Here is an 18,598-nt window from a genome sequence, read left to right on the forward strand (position 1 = left end):
TTTGGCGTGCCAACATTTCTCTTGTGTCTATGAACATTATTTAAATGAGTGAAATTCAGCACGAGGATTTGTGAGTAAGCGTTGGCAATATGAATCCTATAAATGTACAATAGGCCAAATGCCTATTGCCCAGAAGACTGCTGTTTTTTGTTCTAAAAAAAGAATTAAAATATCCATGAGCAACATACCAGCCAATGCAGCTGGTTATATGTCTGTGTTCATGTGCAAAATAAATGTAAATCCTGCATATGTATAGTATGCCAAAAGGGTTTTAGAAAAAAAACCAAAATATTCAAATTGGGTCTCCTTGAATTCCAGTAGGCAGAATATTATGCTTCATTTCAGTGAACTGTGCCAAATCTTTAGAGTCAGCCAGTAGTAACTCTCCACAGTAAAAAATAAATAATAATGAAAAAATCTGGTACTAACAACAGTTCTAATCTATCAGCATGATGTTAAGCATGCATTGCAACTACATGAGGGTGGTTTAGTTACCAATGATCTCATTTCCTGAGAACTAGCTATGGGTAAAGGAATCAACAAACCACAGCAATTATGTACCAGGTTTTCTAGCACCACCCAGAGATCTGAAGTGGTGCTCCAGGCCTGCTAAATCGAGAAAGGTGAATGATGATTCAAAAAAATAACCTAGGGACAGAACGCAAGACAATGATTTTTCACAGTAAAGAAAATAAAAATCAAATAAGTTATACAAAATTAAGCAAAAAAGTAACCTTTCATGAAAAAATAACTGTTTATTGAACTTATATATGACAAAGATTTCAGAGCATTCTTTTATCAACTTTTTTTCCTCCTTAATGAAAGGTTGGACGCATTGAAATGTATACATTGGAGTAGGAAGAGAAGAATTCTAAGCACCACTTTCTGATGAAAGAAATAAAGGACAAGTTCTTTTTTTGGTTCGAGTCATATTTAACAGGGCATATACACATTAATGATTGGCAGATTAAGTTAGAGAAGATAACTGGGAAAAAAGCATATAGCTAAAATTCACTTAAACTTAATTTTCCCATCTTTAATTTTTTTCTAGGGGAAAAAAGGAACTTCTAGCTCCCAAAATATCTGTACAAGGTACAGACAGCTTATTACGAAGAACAATTTCTCTTCCTTGTGCCTGTTTTAATCTCAGTATTTGGTCATTTCCACCAGACCTATTTTTTGAGCCATGATATTTAGTGTTTGCACACAGTAGCTCACATCACAAGATTGACACAGCACAAGCACACCCACACAAACACACACAAACAACAGCAAAGCAGCAGAAGCAAGAAGCTGTAGCAAGCTAGAGTTACAGAATTAGTCAACTCCTGAAACAAGTTTTAATTTTTGTTCAGATTTCTCCTTGTTATCTTTTTGCTACACAAGAATGTCAGAAACATGCCATTGCTAGCAATAACAAGATCAAGAGCAAAGAATTTAAACCAGCATACACTGAACCATCCTTCCTTTTAACAGAAGCAAAGTAAATTCCAGTTAACTGGCAGGGCAGGGAAACTGGCTAGCAAACCAAGCCTCCCTCTTTTACCTGTGTTATTAATGCGGTTATGTAGTGCTCCTCCCCAGGACCACCTGTTTTGCTTTTGTTTTGGCTTCTGGCTTCTTTCAATTGTGCGACGTACAACAGCTTCATGTCGTTCCTTAAGTACAACAGGATAATACATTTGGATACTATTGGGTTTTTAACTCAACCTTCTCATCAAACCCTGCTACCCTCCACATGGACAAACCTAGCAGGCATCTAGGAGTTGCGTTCAAGCTAGTAAGCTTGCCGCTCAAGCTAGTTCATGCTGCCTAGTAAGACACATACTCAGATGAACCATCCTAACTCTAGAACAGGATTAAGCAGTAATTAAGCCATATATAAGTTAAAATATTAACTGTAATTTTGAAGAGCTAAGATCTGTTTGAGACCTGCAGAACTGCAGAGAAAAAACAGTGGCCCTACTTCAGCAGCCACTACACAAACACACCCAAGGGCTACTTCCCACCTTGTATCTCCCACCTACTAAATACTAGAACAGCGGGAGAGAGAGGAAACAAAAACACACGCGAGGATGAGCTGACTTACGTAGGATCACACTGCACGTAGTTCCCAGCTTAACTGAGACAAATCAGTCAAGAGCATATTTCATTACACAGTTACTTTATTAAAGGTTTTGTTAGGGCAACAAATATTTAGCTACCCTTATACTGAATGGCTAAGAATTAACAGATAATCATAGAAAATCGACCCAATTTTTATTTTTCTGCATGAGTGCATAGGGCCATACACTGCAACCCAGACATGCTCAACTTAGCTGTGTTTGATTTATAAAGGGCACTTTAAAAAACAGTACCTGTGCAAGTAAGGCTTAAAAATCCTCTTTCGCATGTTCTCTCATACTGACCATGGCTTCTGTTGCATTCTTTCCATCAGCTCTTAAAGGAGTTTGATAGTACTGTATCTTATGGTAAAAGCAAGCTGAAGAAAGTGTTTTCATGACATTTATTCTTACCTTATCTTCTTCTATTCTCTGCCTTCGCTTTTCCTCTACAGCAGCTCGCCTTCTCTCTTCCTTTAATCTCTGCTCTTCTAGCTTCTTTCTGCGTTCCTCTAGGTGTTTTTCATAATGTTGCCGGGCTCTCTCTTCTCTTTCTAACCAGATGGATTCTCTTGCAGCTGTGAGAAAAATCAGAAATAAAAGTATTAACATGCTATATGTGATGAAGTCTTGAATACAATTTGAATAACCAAGCTAAATGGAAAAACTTTTGAATTCATTTTCTTAAGACATACATAATATCCTAATCTCTCCTCATGTATTAAAACATCATGTACCCTGGTCACACATTCATTTCATTTAATCTCAATTTACTTACTATGAATTACCACCAGAAATAGAAACTATATGCTCAAATAATTTAACTGTGTGGAAGAAAAGATTTTTTCTTAGTTTAAAATACCTAAATACTTAAGTCAGATATAAGTGAACACACTTCTGTTGTACAAACCATGGTAATTCTCTGTAATCTTTTACCGTCAAATGATAAAACTATCACCACTGTATACCTTTACTGATCACTACAGATCTCTTACAATAGAATTGGCTGGGTTGACAATTCTAGCACCTGGACTGTTAGCTGTACCAACAGCTGACCAGAAGGAAACAAGTTACCCACCAAAGAAGTCAGTCTAAAGGTGAACTTTAATCTGTCATATATAACTCCACTGCTGCAGAGCTCTGAACAACATGTTTCAGGAGTGCTAATCAAGACAAATCAAGAAGCACTACACGAAACAAATTTTGCTCTCCATCAGGGTCTGAATTTTCATGAATGTACTACCTGGAACACGGACTCAAACTGTAGTCCACATGAAGCCATTTACATATAATACTCTGGACCTCTCCCCATTCTGTCTTGAAAGCTACAGGTTCCAGAAAATTTCGCGTTCTAAAAAAACCTGTTACTTATTTTTTAAAAATCCTGGACATTTGATACCTCTGGATCTTCATGAACTGACAGATGAGAGTGCAGGAAGAGATGCACATGAAAGTAACAACACAAACATCTCCGAGAACCTCATTAGAAAACCATACACAGAAGGAGCTCATTAGTAACACAGCAGCAACAGGGAACCAGGACAGCAAAGTGTCAAAAATGCTTTCAATTTCCAAGGCCAGCAATGTAAGGAAGTTCTCTACCTAAGTCTGAGACAGTATTTTTTTAAATTCAATCTGGGGAAAAAAAAAAAGAGGGGGAAAAAAAAAAAAAGAGCTCATCGTTACAATCACATACTCTAGAACAGCAGCTCCAGCCTTCAATTAGCAGAGATATTTGTATTGACACAACTACATACCAAAACCAAAAAACCCAAATGCTTCTAGGTGTTCAGAGCAGACATTGCAATCACTTCTTATAAACACTAGGATTCATCTTCACCAAACTGCTCTTCTGCACTTTCCTGCCTACTCAAACAAATCCCACCTCACCTAACAAAGAACTTAGATTGCACTGTAAACCTTACATACTTGCATACACAGTCTCACGAAAAATCTCTACCCTGAGTAGACCAGTTCATGGGTAGAGTATCTCCCTTAAGAAAACAGCTCTCTACCATTTCAGATGTTGAATACTTTGCTGAGAAAAGCAGACAGCATGTTTAGCTTTGCTGTGGAATACAAACTAGCAGAAAGGTGTTTGTTCAGCAGCTGCAAGCAACCATAAGACACCCTCTTGGCAAGATGGGTGAAAGTTCAGCAAGGTGTTTGCAGGAAATTTAACAATCATAGCTAGAATAATTCCAACAACAAGGAATAGTACAGTTGCTTAGATAATTACTAACAATAGATGTGAAAAGTGACATTTATGAATGTGAAATACTAATGCAAGAGCCACCAGAAGATTTACAGAAATACTTTTCTATGCTAATTTAGTTAAGTGACTTGAAGGAGAAACGTGAACTGCAAACTAAGGCAGAAAATAGCAGAATAAGACAGAAAAAGCAGCTTCCACGCCAACCGAAATCTGCAAAGGCTCCTTCATCTATATTAAAGCCTTACAAGATAACAAAACAGAGCCAAAATTAGTGTTCTAAATGCAAGACTAATTTGTAAGCCAGAAACATGCATCTGCTGCCTCTTCTTGGGAGCCAATAGCTCACCAAGAGAATGGATGGACAGAGAGATGGCTCTCACTCTGGTCTACCCTTCTCCTGGGACTACATAGAATAGCATAGTTTGGGTTGGAAGGGACCTCTAAAGGTCATCTAGTCCAACCCCCCTGCCGTGGGCCGGGACATCTTCAACTAGATCAGGTTGCTCAGAGCCCCGGCCAACCTGACCTTGAATGGTTCCAGGGATGGGGCATCCACCACCTCTCTGGTGGGCAACCTGTGCCAGTGCTTCACCACCCTCAGAGTAAAAAATTTCTTCCTTATACCTAGTCTAAATCTGCCCCCCTTTAGTTTAAAGCCATTCCCCCTTGTCCTGTCGCAAGAGGCCCTGCTAAAAAGTCTGTCCCCATCTTTTTTATAAGCCCCCTTTAAGTACTGAGAGGCTGCAATAAGGTCTCCCCGGAGCCTTCTCTTCTCCAGGCTGAACAACCCCAACCCTCTCAGCCTTTCCTCATAGGAGAGGTGTTCCATCCCTCTGATCATTTTCGTGGCCCTCCTCTGGACCCGCTCCAACAGGTTCGTGTCTTTCTTATGCTGAGGGCTCCAGAGCTGGATGCAGTACTCCACATGACCCCTCACGATGCTGTCTTTCTACTGCCCAGGTCCGGAGAAGACTGAGCAAAGGGCTCAGACTACGCCCACCTTTTCCAACAGTCTGGGTTACATCCTGAACAACTGAAGTGTAAGACATGTCACCTCTGATGTACCATCCCCTCTTTTTGTCTTTGCCTTCTGCTTAACACTCCAACTTCGCTAATCAATGCCTTGGGCAGAACCACTGTCAGCCTGTCACCAGAAAGGTACTGATTTTTGCAAAAGCTTGCTCTTCCTATTAGCTTCTGCACACTTGGATTGCAGAATAGGGTCAGCCCAAGAATAGGCAGCCACACCAGTGAACTGTACTGTTCTTTCCTCTTACTCCACGTGCATTTATCTTGTTTTCTTCAGCAAATGAGGATAATATTCTCTAAAAGCAGCAACCCAGTTAATTTCAACCAGCTGCTTTTTCAAGAGAAAAGAAAAAAAATACTATCTTTAATACCATCTAAAAACTGGCAAAAGACATTTCTAAAGTGCTTACACTTAAAGGGAAAAAAGAATAAATAGTATCATTAATCTTTGAATTCTGCACTGCAAACATTTCATGTTAACTCCTTTCTCCTGAATCTTCGATGAAAATTTCAGAGAAAGTTAACGCATTATTACAGGATAGGACTGCTTCAGATATCCCTATTCAAGACACACACATTTTAAAACTGTATTAACTTTTACCCGTTTTGGTGAGGTTTCATAACCATTTTAACCAAAGTGCTGGCTGACACCAAGAGGAGCAGCATTTGCCCTCCTCTAGGCCCTGAGTTTGTACTCCTCCTCCCCATGCTGACAATGTTGCTCACAGGACTGAGATCAGATGGATCAAGGAAACAATCTGGTTAAAATCAGGTTGCTTCCATGCTTTTTTTCATCCAACACTCTTAGCTGCAGCTGGTCCTGGCGGAGATTGGTCAGTCTGGGCAGATGGGTAAACAGACATGCTGCTGAGTGGGTTTAGGGGGTTCTGAAACCAGAGGAAGCCTCGGGGCAGAAATGGGACTGCTGGGCAGCGCAGCACAGCCTGCCCGAGCTCTCCCGAAGTGAGACAGGGCTCAACAGTTTGCTGAATTTGACAGCAGGTCAATGCAATACATGCAGAGAAGCTGATTTTACCTTGTTGACACCAGACTAATTCAGATGCAATCTACACCTGTAATCTTCTGGAAGATTACAGAATATGCTTCTATTACACAGATTTATGAAAGCCTCTGCCCCAAGCTCTCAGTTGTTGCCTAATTCCACACATTAAATTCAAAAGTCTTTGTCTCATCTTCAAAGACCTCTGCCATTCTGTTCTGAGCAATATCACACTCCTGTTTCTCTGACAAGTCATACTCCTAGCTTTGAATTAATTTTGGGGGAAAACATATCCTTTCTCCTCCATCAACAGAACCAATTACTATATACTGGACAACTGTGTGAGGACAGAAGTTTCACAAAAGGCACAGTGAGGCTGGGAAAAGCCTATTACTCACGAGGACACAAAAGGAAGGAAAGAGACACTCAGAGCTTGAGTTTATGGGCCTGAACAGGTAAAAGATTTTACTTCACAAAACCAAATTTTAACAGAACTTAACTAATAATACACTGTGAAGAACACAATACTTTTAATCATTTTTCCCACTTCAATACTAGATTTTTGTCGTCTTTTTCCTCAAATAATTGTTCATTAGTGCTAGACCGCAGTAATGTTAAATAACTTAAATGCATTCTTGCAGGATATGGCATTACTCTCTCCTTCTGTTCTTTCTGTATAATTACTTCCTGTGAGGCTTCTCCGACTAGTTTTCATCCTCAGAATTGTTTCTTATTTGAGTCTACTGTTATGTTTCATTTCTGATACAGAAATGTTTAGAGGGTTTGTTTCAGTTCTGAAGACAGCATTGCACAGATACATATAGACGCAGAGCTTGTAACACTTTAAAAAGGTATATTGTTTTATGGACTTATTTTATTCTAACACGCACAAATTTGCCTATCTATAAATGTCACAGCAATGGATCTTGGGGAAGGAGAGGAAAAAAAAAAAAAGAGAATCATTCCCTATCCTCTTCTTAAAAGGAAATATGGAGTCTATTTCATTTACTGCATGCAAAATTTGCATAATTTGATCTTTGTTATAAGCTTTAGCTTCCCTAGCTATCCATTCAAGAGTGGAACTAGATTATTCCCTTATGCAACATCATATGTTTGCAATCTAAGTTAGACGCATCTTCACATAGCAAATGCTCTAGTTAGACTCTTACAGCATCCTGTCACCACGGTGCTATACAAATGAATTAAAAAAAAAAAAAAAAGAGTGCACACACCCTGTTACACAGACCCTGAACACACTAAGTAACCCAAACAATGTAGTTGTTCAAAACTGGAATTCAATCAAATAATTTTGCAGAAGTTTTGAAACATCCATCCTCTTTGAAAAAGCTAAGAGCACCTAAGGAGCTTAGTAGCACATGTGTCATGAAAGTCCATCCAGCTGCAACATGTTGGTTTTTACTCAATCATCACTTACGTACATACCCTAATGATCATATCAGGACAAGCCACTGCTGTGAGCCAAAAAGACTTCCAGAGATCCTGAGAGCTGGGCTCTTTTGTGCCTGGAATCTGCTTGCAATAGCAACCCAGCATGAGAAAGCTCTTTGGTTTTCTACTGAAAATAAAGCACTTTCTGAAAGATATGAGAAATTAAGAAAAACAAAGAATAAAAAAAAAACAAAAACTTTCTTAACTGATGTCACTGGAATATTAATTTGCCTGTAAAAGACATGGAGACTGTTTGTTCTTTCTGTCATTAATGTAAATGGTGAGACCTTCTTGGGGCATTATTTGTGCTGATTTCCATAGGCTTCACAGCCTGCCATACTGTTTAGAAAAAGTAATGAAAACAGTACATTTGAACTTTAAAGACTAAATTCAGGAAGAAAAAGGCTGAAAACATTTTTATGTTTTGGTATGTAAAAGAGTTAACTTTCACATACACTCTCACTGCTGGGAAGACAATCAGAATGCTAAACCTCTGGATAGAACACTAATCTTCAACTTTCTACTCCTCGGAGAAGGGATGATAAAATCATACTTTTTGATAAGGAAAGACAGCTTAATAACAGAAACACACATCAGTGATGGATTGCCAAGGCAAATGGAAGTGTTAGGCTGGAATAAATTGTAACAAAAGAAATAGATCTGATTTCAAACAAATATAAAAGCTGTGTCTTTCCATCACCTTTAAGTTACAGGCAAAAGGTAGCAGAAAATATACACCCATCTGTTAACATGAAGAAGCTACTAATTTTATGCTTGGACCAAGTATTTTAACTAGGACATAAAAGCATGATTTATGATACCTCTATTTGCTGATAAAAAGTGTAATATCTGTTTTCATGAATTTAACTTTTTCCACAGATAGAGAAATAATCTTTCCTGCTTTTAAATTTTAATTTTTTTTAAATATTAATGCCTATATTTTCTCTTATTAGAGAATGAAAGGAGAATATCTCCTTTGTTTTCACTGCTTCCTACATTCTTGCATGAACTTAAGGGCTCAGTTTTTGCCATCTACAAGGTAGTTACACACAGTGACATAAGTTAACATCCTTGGATATATGATGATACCTTCAGGAAAAATAAAAAGTTTAAAATAACATCTTTTTATTTCATTCTCACATCCCTATTTGTGAATTTGTAGAAACTTTTTTCCCAGACAGAAATTAACAAATTGTAGCCTAGGGTAAAAATTGAAGTTTACTCAAGGGTTAAAAAAGCCTAGCCTAGGGTAAAAATTAGGGATATCAAGCCCTATTCTGAATACATAGGTGTGCTTCTAGAAGCACAGCAAGCCATGTTTCATAGAGACACATGCATCAAATAGTCTTGCTGATAGAAGGGATCAGCAGATGAGCCTACAGGAAACGGAAGATACCTCTAAAAGGTCCGATCAGCTTGGAAGAGCAGCCAATTTGCAGGATGTGGAAGGGGGAAAGACCCATTTTTAGCATAGCTTCTGGAAGAGCCATCGTAAGAGCTATGCCCAGTGCTGAGCCAATGCTGGACTCCAGTACTGGTACAGTCCAACGAAAAGGTTCTTGGGTCTAAGCTTTAACAACTTTGTGATACTTCTCTTCCTTGTAATAACATACACTGTCTGACAACATGCAGGAATCATTCAAAGAAAGCTTGGTCATCATTCAGATAGTATCTGTCTGCTGAAAGCTTAAATGGCATAGGACCATTTACATTAAATCTGGAATATACAAAGAAAAGTCACAACCTGATCCTTGTTCTATCTCATTACTTGTACAATCTATAAATTTGAACACAGTCATGTGCTACAAGGACACAAAATTAGAGCATAAAAACAAGATTTAGAAATTCAGCCCTGGACACGCTGTTAATACCTTCTGCTTGTTTGCAAACTGGCAATGCTGGATTAGATTACAAAGCAACATAATTAAGGCTATATTTCTGGCACCTCTGAAGTGAATAACAGAGCAAAAGAAAACAAGGTCAATCAAGAAACACACACTCCAATATTAAGAGACACGTAAGACTTGAAACCAATCAATTTTACACCAGAATTAACTAATTTAATGTGGGAGATGTTAACTGCAATCCATGCATGTTTCTTTTGTGGAAATCACTTTGTAGTTTCTTTCTCCAATCATGCACACAGACAGAGAGCCATTCTTTGCAGCGGTTTTAGGCTGTGAGGGAAGGGAGAGCATGCATTAAGTGTCAAAGCCTCTATTTTCTGTTTATCCATGTGAACAAGAGGAGGTCCCCCCAGCTCCTCTTTTGCTGTCCCTTCACTTCAGTCCTTTTTCTTCTGGTTTACTGCCTATATAAAGGCAGATCAGTGTAGCACCGCCCTTTCTCAGTCTGCCTTTTGCATCCACCTTGGACGGACAGCTTACCTGAGTAAAGACCTTATAGTCTTTGTCAATCTTTCCATTCTTTATCTTTTCTGACTTTACAGCACTGACCTCAGCAATAGCTTTCTCCTCTGACCGCTGTTTCACCTTTCCTCGCTGCCAGCTCTGCACTGAGACTGTGATCGCCTCCTTGCTGCATTAGCAGAAAAATGGATCAGTGATGCTCTAACCGTACCTAAAAATGGGGACGTTCTATCAGGCACAGAAACGGCTGACTGAATGAATTAAAAGGTGAACTTCAGAGCTGTAATTAAAGCTGAAGTTAACGTTAGATTCTCTAAGCCAACCTTTTCCCAGTAACCATGCTCTGAGGGATATTCAGCACAGAATTTTTTAAACTAATCTTCCCTAAAAATTGTTTTCTTGTCTTATAAACCCTTCTGACACTCAAGTCCTCTGAGGACATCCCAAAATGATTCATATGCTAGTGTCACTGATTCCTAGTTTCTGTGGGGCTTCTGATTGTGGAAATGTTGGATAAAGTTCTGTCCCCAACTGCCAGAGAAGAGAATAAGCCAGAAGGAATTCACTGACAGAAAAAAATTGTAATTTTTAATTAATGTGGTGTTTTGTCAATGATCACTTTCAGACAGGAGAGGAATAAATATCATAATGTGATCTTTAAAATATTATTTTAATGCTTATGCATTGTAAGTATTAAGAATTTAATGATTTAGCCAACCTGAAATTCAGACATATTCTAAAAACTAAGATTAATAACACTTTTCCTCAAATGAAGAGTTAAATCAGACAGCAGGATTACTGCCTTTTGTTCCTGATGCCAGAAACTAAACGAGCCATGTGTCCTTGTCAGGATCATAATTGTGATAAAGTCAGTCTTCAAGCAGGATTGGTGCAGATAAAACACGCACAAATGTAAGACTTAAAATAGTTTTCTCAAGAATCAGGGACTGAGATACTGCAAGTAAAAACAAGAAATCCCCAACTCTTCTTCTTTGCTAGACCACTATCTAAGGCTATCAGAATGAAACCCATTTTAAAATCCCAGTAACTTTCCCTGTTGAAAAACACATTTTGATTTTTCTTTCCAGTTACGGAGAACCAGGTCTATGCTAATAAATGGAATGTGCCCAGAGACCAACTGGCATGGAACAACTTTCACCTGTACTACTAAACTTCTACCCTCCAAAATGGTAACAGTACTCAATCAACACATGAGGAAAAGCCCAGGGGCCTCCCCTGCCAATTCCCAAACCTTGACTGGGAATCAGTGAGGAGACAGCTAGTTGCCTGGAGCCAAAACCCTGCCAGGATCCATCATAACAGTTTAATAGCAAGAACAATTGAGTTTCAGCACCAGGGAATGCTCTTCAGCGCTGTTTAATTTGCCAGTACAGACATAACCAATATAGCAGAGTTAAGGGCGAAGCACCCCTACTGAAAAAGCAGTAGCTTTTATTAAACTTTTCCAGTTTGACCAGGCCATTTACCATGTTTGCCTTCACAAACAACTCAGTTCTGACTTGTGTGTCTCACACAGCCTCCAGTGCCAAACACCGCCAGTCAGCCTAGCGCATGCGAAGAAGGAACCATAGTGCCGAGCTGGAGCCAGAAGTGTGACAGCTCCCTTCACTTTGTCCTCTAAGAACAGCCCCATTTGACAGCTATCACCCTCACCTACCACCGCCTCTCTAGGGTTTCCTGTCTTGCAAGACTCAAGAGGGTTGGTTTCACACAGACAGATCTGATGTTCGTATTTTAAAGGACAGATGTTAACTTCATGCACAGGCACTGTGGTAAAAAGTGCTAGCAGAAACAGCACAAAATGAAAACATGATTACTAAAGAGCAAGTGACACATTGGAAGCATTATTTATAGACTCAAGTAAAGATTACTCTAATAATCCTTTAAAGATCTGAATGCACGTATCAACAAACAATACACACATTACTAAATGGTCAGGGGAATAAAAAACTTGAAGCACGGCTGCGAAGCAATTTCTTTATTTCTGCTCATGTGAAAAGGCAAGTTTAAGACAATAAAGCAAAAAATCCAAAAATCGATACAACTTTAGTCATGGAAAACATGAGTTGCACAGAAAAAAGCCAAATAATTCATCTTTCAAAAGTGTTGGGATGGCATTTCAAAAGCAATACCTTTCCTACAGTGAAGGAACTAAAAAAATCCTTCCTTCTTGATGAAGTGATTAGCTGAAATAGCATACATGTCCCTGTGTGCCTTCTACTTTTTTAAAGAAAGTTCCAAAATTAGACATGAATATACTAAGGTGAAAGGGGCATTTTTGTAGAAGCCTTTTTATTCTTTTCAATTAGGTAGCATAACATGATGCTTAAGAAACAGCACATACCCACCGACAGTCCCACCACACATATGCTGTATGTATCCAGACAACAAAAATGACAACACTCATCTATTCTACTCCCTGAACTCTCATTAAAAAGAGAAGAGGTAGACACCCAAGTGTAAGTTAAATAAGACTGCCCAGATACCACTGCCAAGTGCAAGCAAATCCTCAGGAGTGCAGAGCACATACTGACCCACTACATCGTAGTGAAAGCCACATCTATCAGAGCACAGCGGAACTTGAAAAAAATTAAAGCTTGAGAGTAAACAAAAGGTGGGGGGGGGAAAAAAAAAAAAGAGGTCTCAAATCAACCCTCCTGTAGCATCAGAATACTGCCCAATAAACAAACAATCGTTATTAAACTGGTACTCCACATAATCTCAGAAGGGTCTAACAACTTAATTTTCATGAAAAGATAATGTTACCTTCTGCAGTTCAAGTTGCTGAAAGTACAAAATGAAATTATTACAGATTAGTATCAGCTCTACACTTACAGAACTGAACACTGTCTTTTTTTTGGCAGCAGAGAATAATTTCACTTGAGGTATGACTGAAATTCTCAACTTTCACTTAAAAAGAAGCCTCTGCTAAACTTGACAGATCCCCTGAATCAAAAAGAGAGGAATTAAGTTTAAATCCAACTTAATTCTAAAAAAAAATTCCTTCCTTCAGTTGCTTTACTGTCGCATGGCTGATATCCCAGTATTAACAAAATCCAACTCTAATTTTCAGTGAGACATTTATGTAACAAAATTATACAACTTGATGTTCAAAAGATAGACAGCTTAGGCATTTCATTGCTATGGTTCACATGACATGAGTGACTGATTATCTAGGTTCTGCACTAAAAAAAAAATGAAGCTTGCATGCCATTGTAAAAATCATTGCTTTGCTGTATTGGAACACAAATCTCAAGAGACAGCTCCTCAATCATAATGTTAGAAGACAAATATGCAGATGAAAGTACAACGTGACTTTCAATTTTTTTGTTAGTTTAAAATAATTCTTCATGCAAGAACACCCAATACACTTGTACATCACGGGGACATGCAGAACTCTCCCATTTAGGAATGAAGGATTCCACGTCAACTTAAAACACCCTACAGTTTTATGTTGCTTTTAAGAATATGTCACACAAAAGGACATGTTTCTCAACGGAAGTCATGTTCTTCCAGTAACAGATACTAATTTATCAATAGCTAGGAAAATCAGAGTTCAGGAAAACTTAAGGAAAGCATCTCCCTCTGCACTTGAATAAAGCATTGTTACTACACAAGGATCGAACCTGAAAAAAGAATAAATTCAAGATATGGAAGTGTCATCTAAGACAAATTAATTAAAATGGGCCAGTAACCTCCATTTGCTCTGGAGTCTGAAGAAACTAAGCCTATGCATATCATCAGCCTCAACTCCAGGAGCAGCTTTTTAGGGATTAGCAAATGTCCTGACATATTATCCCATTGAGCAAGCCAAAAACAAATCTTTCTTTTTCTCCTCCAAAACAATCCTAGTGATTAATGCATGGCTAGTACAATGTTACAAGGTGCTGTAAAGAAGGAAGGTTATTAATGCTATTAAGACCGAGATGGCAATAAATCATGGCTCTCCAGGTTAGAAAAAGCAGCATAACTCTGGCTGGAATTATGATATAGTTCTACAAACTTACAGAAGCTAGAAAATGGAAATAAAGAACTCCTGTTTCTCAAGCCATAAGAACAATACAGCATCCAAAGAAATCAGGATGAACATGTGAAAAATAAGAGGAAATACTTGTGCTCCCCAGCCTCCCAGTTGCCACAGAATGTTGTGGTAGCCAAACATATAAATAGTTTTCAGAAAGCTATGAATTTGGCTTCACCTAATTCTATAATTCTCCCACCACCACACTGGGTATACGCCCATCATTAGCTGCCTGTTAAGGAACCTTCATCTTCCTTGTTCATTTGAATAGTGTTATGCATGCTCATCCACAGGTGACATTTTATAAGATATTGAGCACATCTATTTGACACCTACTAAAGATTTCACCTGACAAAAATCCAAGTTTACATAGCAAAATTCAAACCATACATTGGCAATGTATTCTGCAATTCTATTTTAAGGCAATAAAGGATGCATTCAACATACTAAGATGTCTAATCTTAATTGGTAAAAAAATTCTAAAACTTGAAAATTCCATTTACATCAGTGAAGCTTCCTTGCATGATTTCAGAAATCAACCCGTTTTTCATTCAGATTCACAAAGGTAAGTTAATAGGTATGCAACAGGTATAGCAATGATGAATCCCAAGATGTGCATGAATTAAAAGATCTACTTTAAAGATGTAGTAGTGTATCTAGAATGGCATTATTGCATATCTAGCACAATCACTTTGCTGAATGCTCCTAAAAGCAAACTAGCAAAAACACTGCATGCAGATGATAGTCAGTAAAACCCCCCAGACAATAAATAAAACAATATAGAGTAGGCCTTACCTAGCTGTTTTTCTCGTTCTTCTCTCCGTTCTCTAGCAAGCCGTTGCCTATCATCAACTTTCAGTATTGTTGGATGATCTGTAAATGGAGGGAGGGGGAAAATATTAGGCGTATAGCATAAAATCAAGTAGTACCATAAACAAGCTTTTAGGGAAATTACCATTAAACAACTCTAGTTCTTTTACTTTCAAAATAGATCACATTTCCAGAAATCCATCTTATGAAAAAAAGATGGAAAAGTTAAAAAAATACGAATGTATTCTAATTATCAAGACGTAAAACACTCCCAAACAATGGCCTAAGTTGTAACTCTGCTTGTGAAAACCCAGGAAGAAGTTTTGTTTTGTTTCCAAGCCTACAACAACTCAATTACTTGAGAGCATTCTGACAAAATAACGTCTATTATTCCATAACCTCTCTCCAAAATGCATCCACAGGAAATTCTATTATAATGCAGCACCCTCTTCCTACCAGTATTGCCTCAAAAAAATCCCAATGAGCCCTATTTCACAAGGCTGAAGAAGCTCAGTACCCAAGCAAAACAGGTTGGATCAAAGCACTGTAGCAGTTCTGGTTGAGCTTCTGAAGATAGCACGATACTGATCTCCACAGATGTTTGTGCGCACATGTGTTAAAAGCTCTGGCAAACACATTAAGACAGTGCATCACATGCATGGACTGGTATAATACCAGTAAAGTAAGGCGGTAGTTTCCTCAGCTATCCTTGTAGATTGAAAGTTAGCTACACGATTTCTTTAAAAATATCTGCAACTGGCCACGTGGGTCACAGCAATAAGACTAATATGAAAAATCTGTGTCAGAGCCCAGGCTTGACTATAAAAATTGAGGCTTGGTTGGAAAAAAGTCACTTGTTTAGTGAGTTCTCTGGAAAATAACAAAATGCTAAACAGCTAGTATCCTACTTCCAGCCTCAGCAGTGGAGCTGTTCCAGACAAAAAGGGAACAAAATCCAAGTTACCAATTCATCTCAGCATGCTGCCAAAACTAATTTCCTACTCATCCTTAGCCTGTTCTGTTAAACCTGGAAAGCTGTTCATGTTATGCTTTTTCACTAGCACTGAAGAAGTCTGCTTTGAATAAAAACACAAGTAAACAAAAAAAACCCCCAGAAAAATGAAACAGATTTCCGGGTATAAAGAAATGGTCTGATTTATTTTAGTATTGAGGGGAACTCAATTTTTAAGTATTTTAAGATAAAGAACTACCTAGAATACTGTCACAATGGAAGTGCACATAAAAACAAGACAACGGATCCTTTTCACTGTTCAGTGCAAATACTAATTTGTAAGCAATTTATAAAAACATGTAAAGTCAGCCTATTTGTGTATAGATTGCATACCTGTGAAAAAAGCTACTAGGAAAAACAATACAATGGGTCATAAAAATGAGGCTAAAAATATATGCAAAAATAAATCCCTAAAGTGAGGATGTGCTAGACAGATTTTGAATAGTTATTTGAATTAGATGAAAAAAAAATCAGTAATGCGCATTTCAGAACTCTAACAGAAGTTTCTGCATCAGGATGACAGGATTTCTTGGATGAAAGGGTTCACTGATGACTAGCTTCAGTTTAATTATTCCTGAACCCTCAATCAGTGAAAAAACTATCATGTCAACAACAGTCAGAGACTACAGCCCGAATTAATGGCGTTAATAATGATGCAAACTAAGAGCTGCAAGGAGAAAACCCATTGCATAGTTGGTAGGAAGAACATCCAAACATGACAGCTCCAATGAAAGGTGCAACAAGTGAACAAGACAAAGGTAATCCATCATCCAGTTACAGATCAAACTTTTAGTGTTGGTTGAACAACATACAGTGCTGCCATTTATGAAACTATGCCTAGCCATGCCATTGATTCATCCAATATATGGTGTAGATTAACATCTGGCTGATGTTAAGAAGTGTGCTGACTCGCATGCAGTCTCTTCAGCATGCAGACACAGGTCAAAAGGGTAATAATATTCCTTCTCTCTCGTGGCTGGCACATGAGATTCACAAAACATGAGTTTCTGTAGCATGAGTAATTAGTGCTGGTGGAATAATGCACACCCAATATGAATTCCCCTGGAAAAAAAGGATTCCCTTCAAGGGCTGTCAGCAAAGTCAATGTAACATCGAGTTGACAGAGAATGATGAGACACTGGGGAATAACAAAATCTTGCTGCTTTCAGAATGTACTATTCTCCTTCCAGGTTTTTTTCCTTTCTTGAGAGGAGAGATTTCCCTATCGGGGAGAAGCAGCAATTCTTCAAAGAGGCAGGAGGGTTACATGGACAGGCAAACTGAAAAGGTCTCCCTTAAGAATTCCTAATTATAAGCAATGGAAGGAATAAAATAAATTTTTAAAGCTCCCCTCTGCCATTCTTTTTGAAGATTTCCAATTATTTTTTTCTTTATCACACACCTGATAGTGTTCACACACACACACAGCCCCTCTCCCAACACCCCAGGATGTTAGAACAATCCTAAAGAATTCACATTAAGTTGCTGGCTATGCAGAGCATAAGTATGTCTTCAGTAACAAGCTATTTTGCATACATTTGGGAGAACAAAGAATTAAATCAATATTGGCACAAAGATGGGGATAACACTTTTGTAGCAGACCAGCATTGCCTTTGCTCTGCTAGAAGCTGGAGCATACATTACTGGTGCAAATCTTACACTGTTAATTAAAATGTCTTTTCTAAGCCTTGAAAATGATCCTTCATAGTTTGGCTACAAGCCCAACCTCCAACAATTGCATTCTGAATCCAGCTGATCTGCTGACACCCACAGTATGTAACTTCAATAGCTTCAAATTGTGGCAAAACAAGAAAGTTCACTGGGCCTGCTTCCCCATTTTCTCTCTCATGTCTCTGCTCATTAACAACCCGCCAGGCAAATACCTGGGGGACTGGCATTTCTTCTTATTCAGTAGGAATACCAGGACAAACACACAAGGTACTTCGTACACTCTCTTGCTCATATTTGTCATCAGGCAATAGCTTTAAGCTGCTGCACAAGGAGATGGGAAACATGTCATTTGCAACAAATCCTGCAAGAATTCCTCAATTCTTGCAGAAATAATTGAAAATTGGGCATATGCAAAGCCTTACAGAGAACACTCCAGGAAGATCAACATGCTGCTGTAGAAGTTGCAGTCTGGTTATGATGCAATGTGTGTGAACGCACCCTCAGCAACCTATTTCACTACACTTACATAACACACAAATGCTTAATACTATGCCTGAGAGGGCTGTTTGGAGATTAAATAAGACACAGTTCTATAAAGGGGAAATTAATTTTGTACCTATTGCTGGAAATAAAGCCTCTAAACTACATATAAAAACTATTTTTCATAAGCTTGCAACACTTACCATTGGTTCAAAATTATTTTTAATAATTTACTAGTTCATTTAAAAGAGCTTAGAAGCCATGAACAGTATTTTGCAGAAATTCAGCACTGAAATGTCAGTCGGTTTTGCTCCCTAGTTCATAGAATCATTAAGGTTGGAAAAGACCTCTAAGATCATCAAGTCCAACCGTCAACCCAACACCACCATGCCTACTAAACCATGTCCCTAAGCGCCTCA

General features: G+C 38.3%; 1 protein-coding gene across 1 annotated transcript in view; it reads right to left on the bottom strand.

Annotated features, from left to right (window-relative positions):
• The window catches only part of MAP7 (microtubule-associated protein 7), a 117,928-nt gene that overhangs the window by 36,110 nt on the left and 63,220 nt on the right, over positions 1-18,598 (bottom strand). Inside the window, 3 exon segments of the mRNA XM_009319140.1 lie at positions 1,547-1,658; positions 2,517-2,680; positions 15,002-15,079. Coding sequence (XP_009317415.1) covers positions 1,547-1,658; positions 2,517-2,680; positions 15,002-15,079 — 354 coding nt within the window.

Source organism: Pygoscelis adeliae, unplaced genomic scaffold (genome assembly GCF_000699105.1).
Source record: "Pygoscelis adeliae isolate BGI_AS28 unplaced genomic scaffold, ASM69910v1 Scaffold172, whole genome shotgun sequence".
Lineage (NCBI taxonomy): Eukaryota > Metazoa > Chordata > Aves > Sphenisciformes > Spheniscidae > Pygoscelis > Pygoscelis adeliae.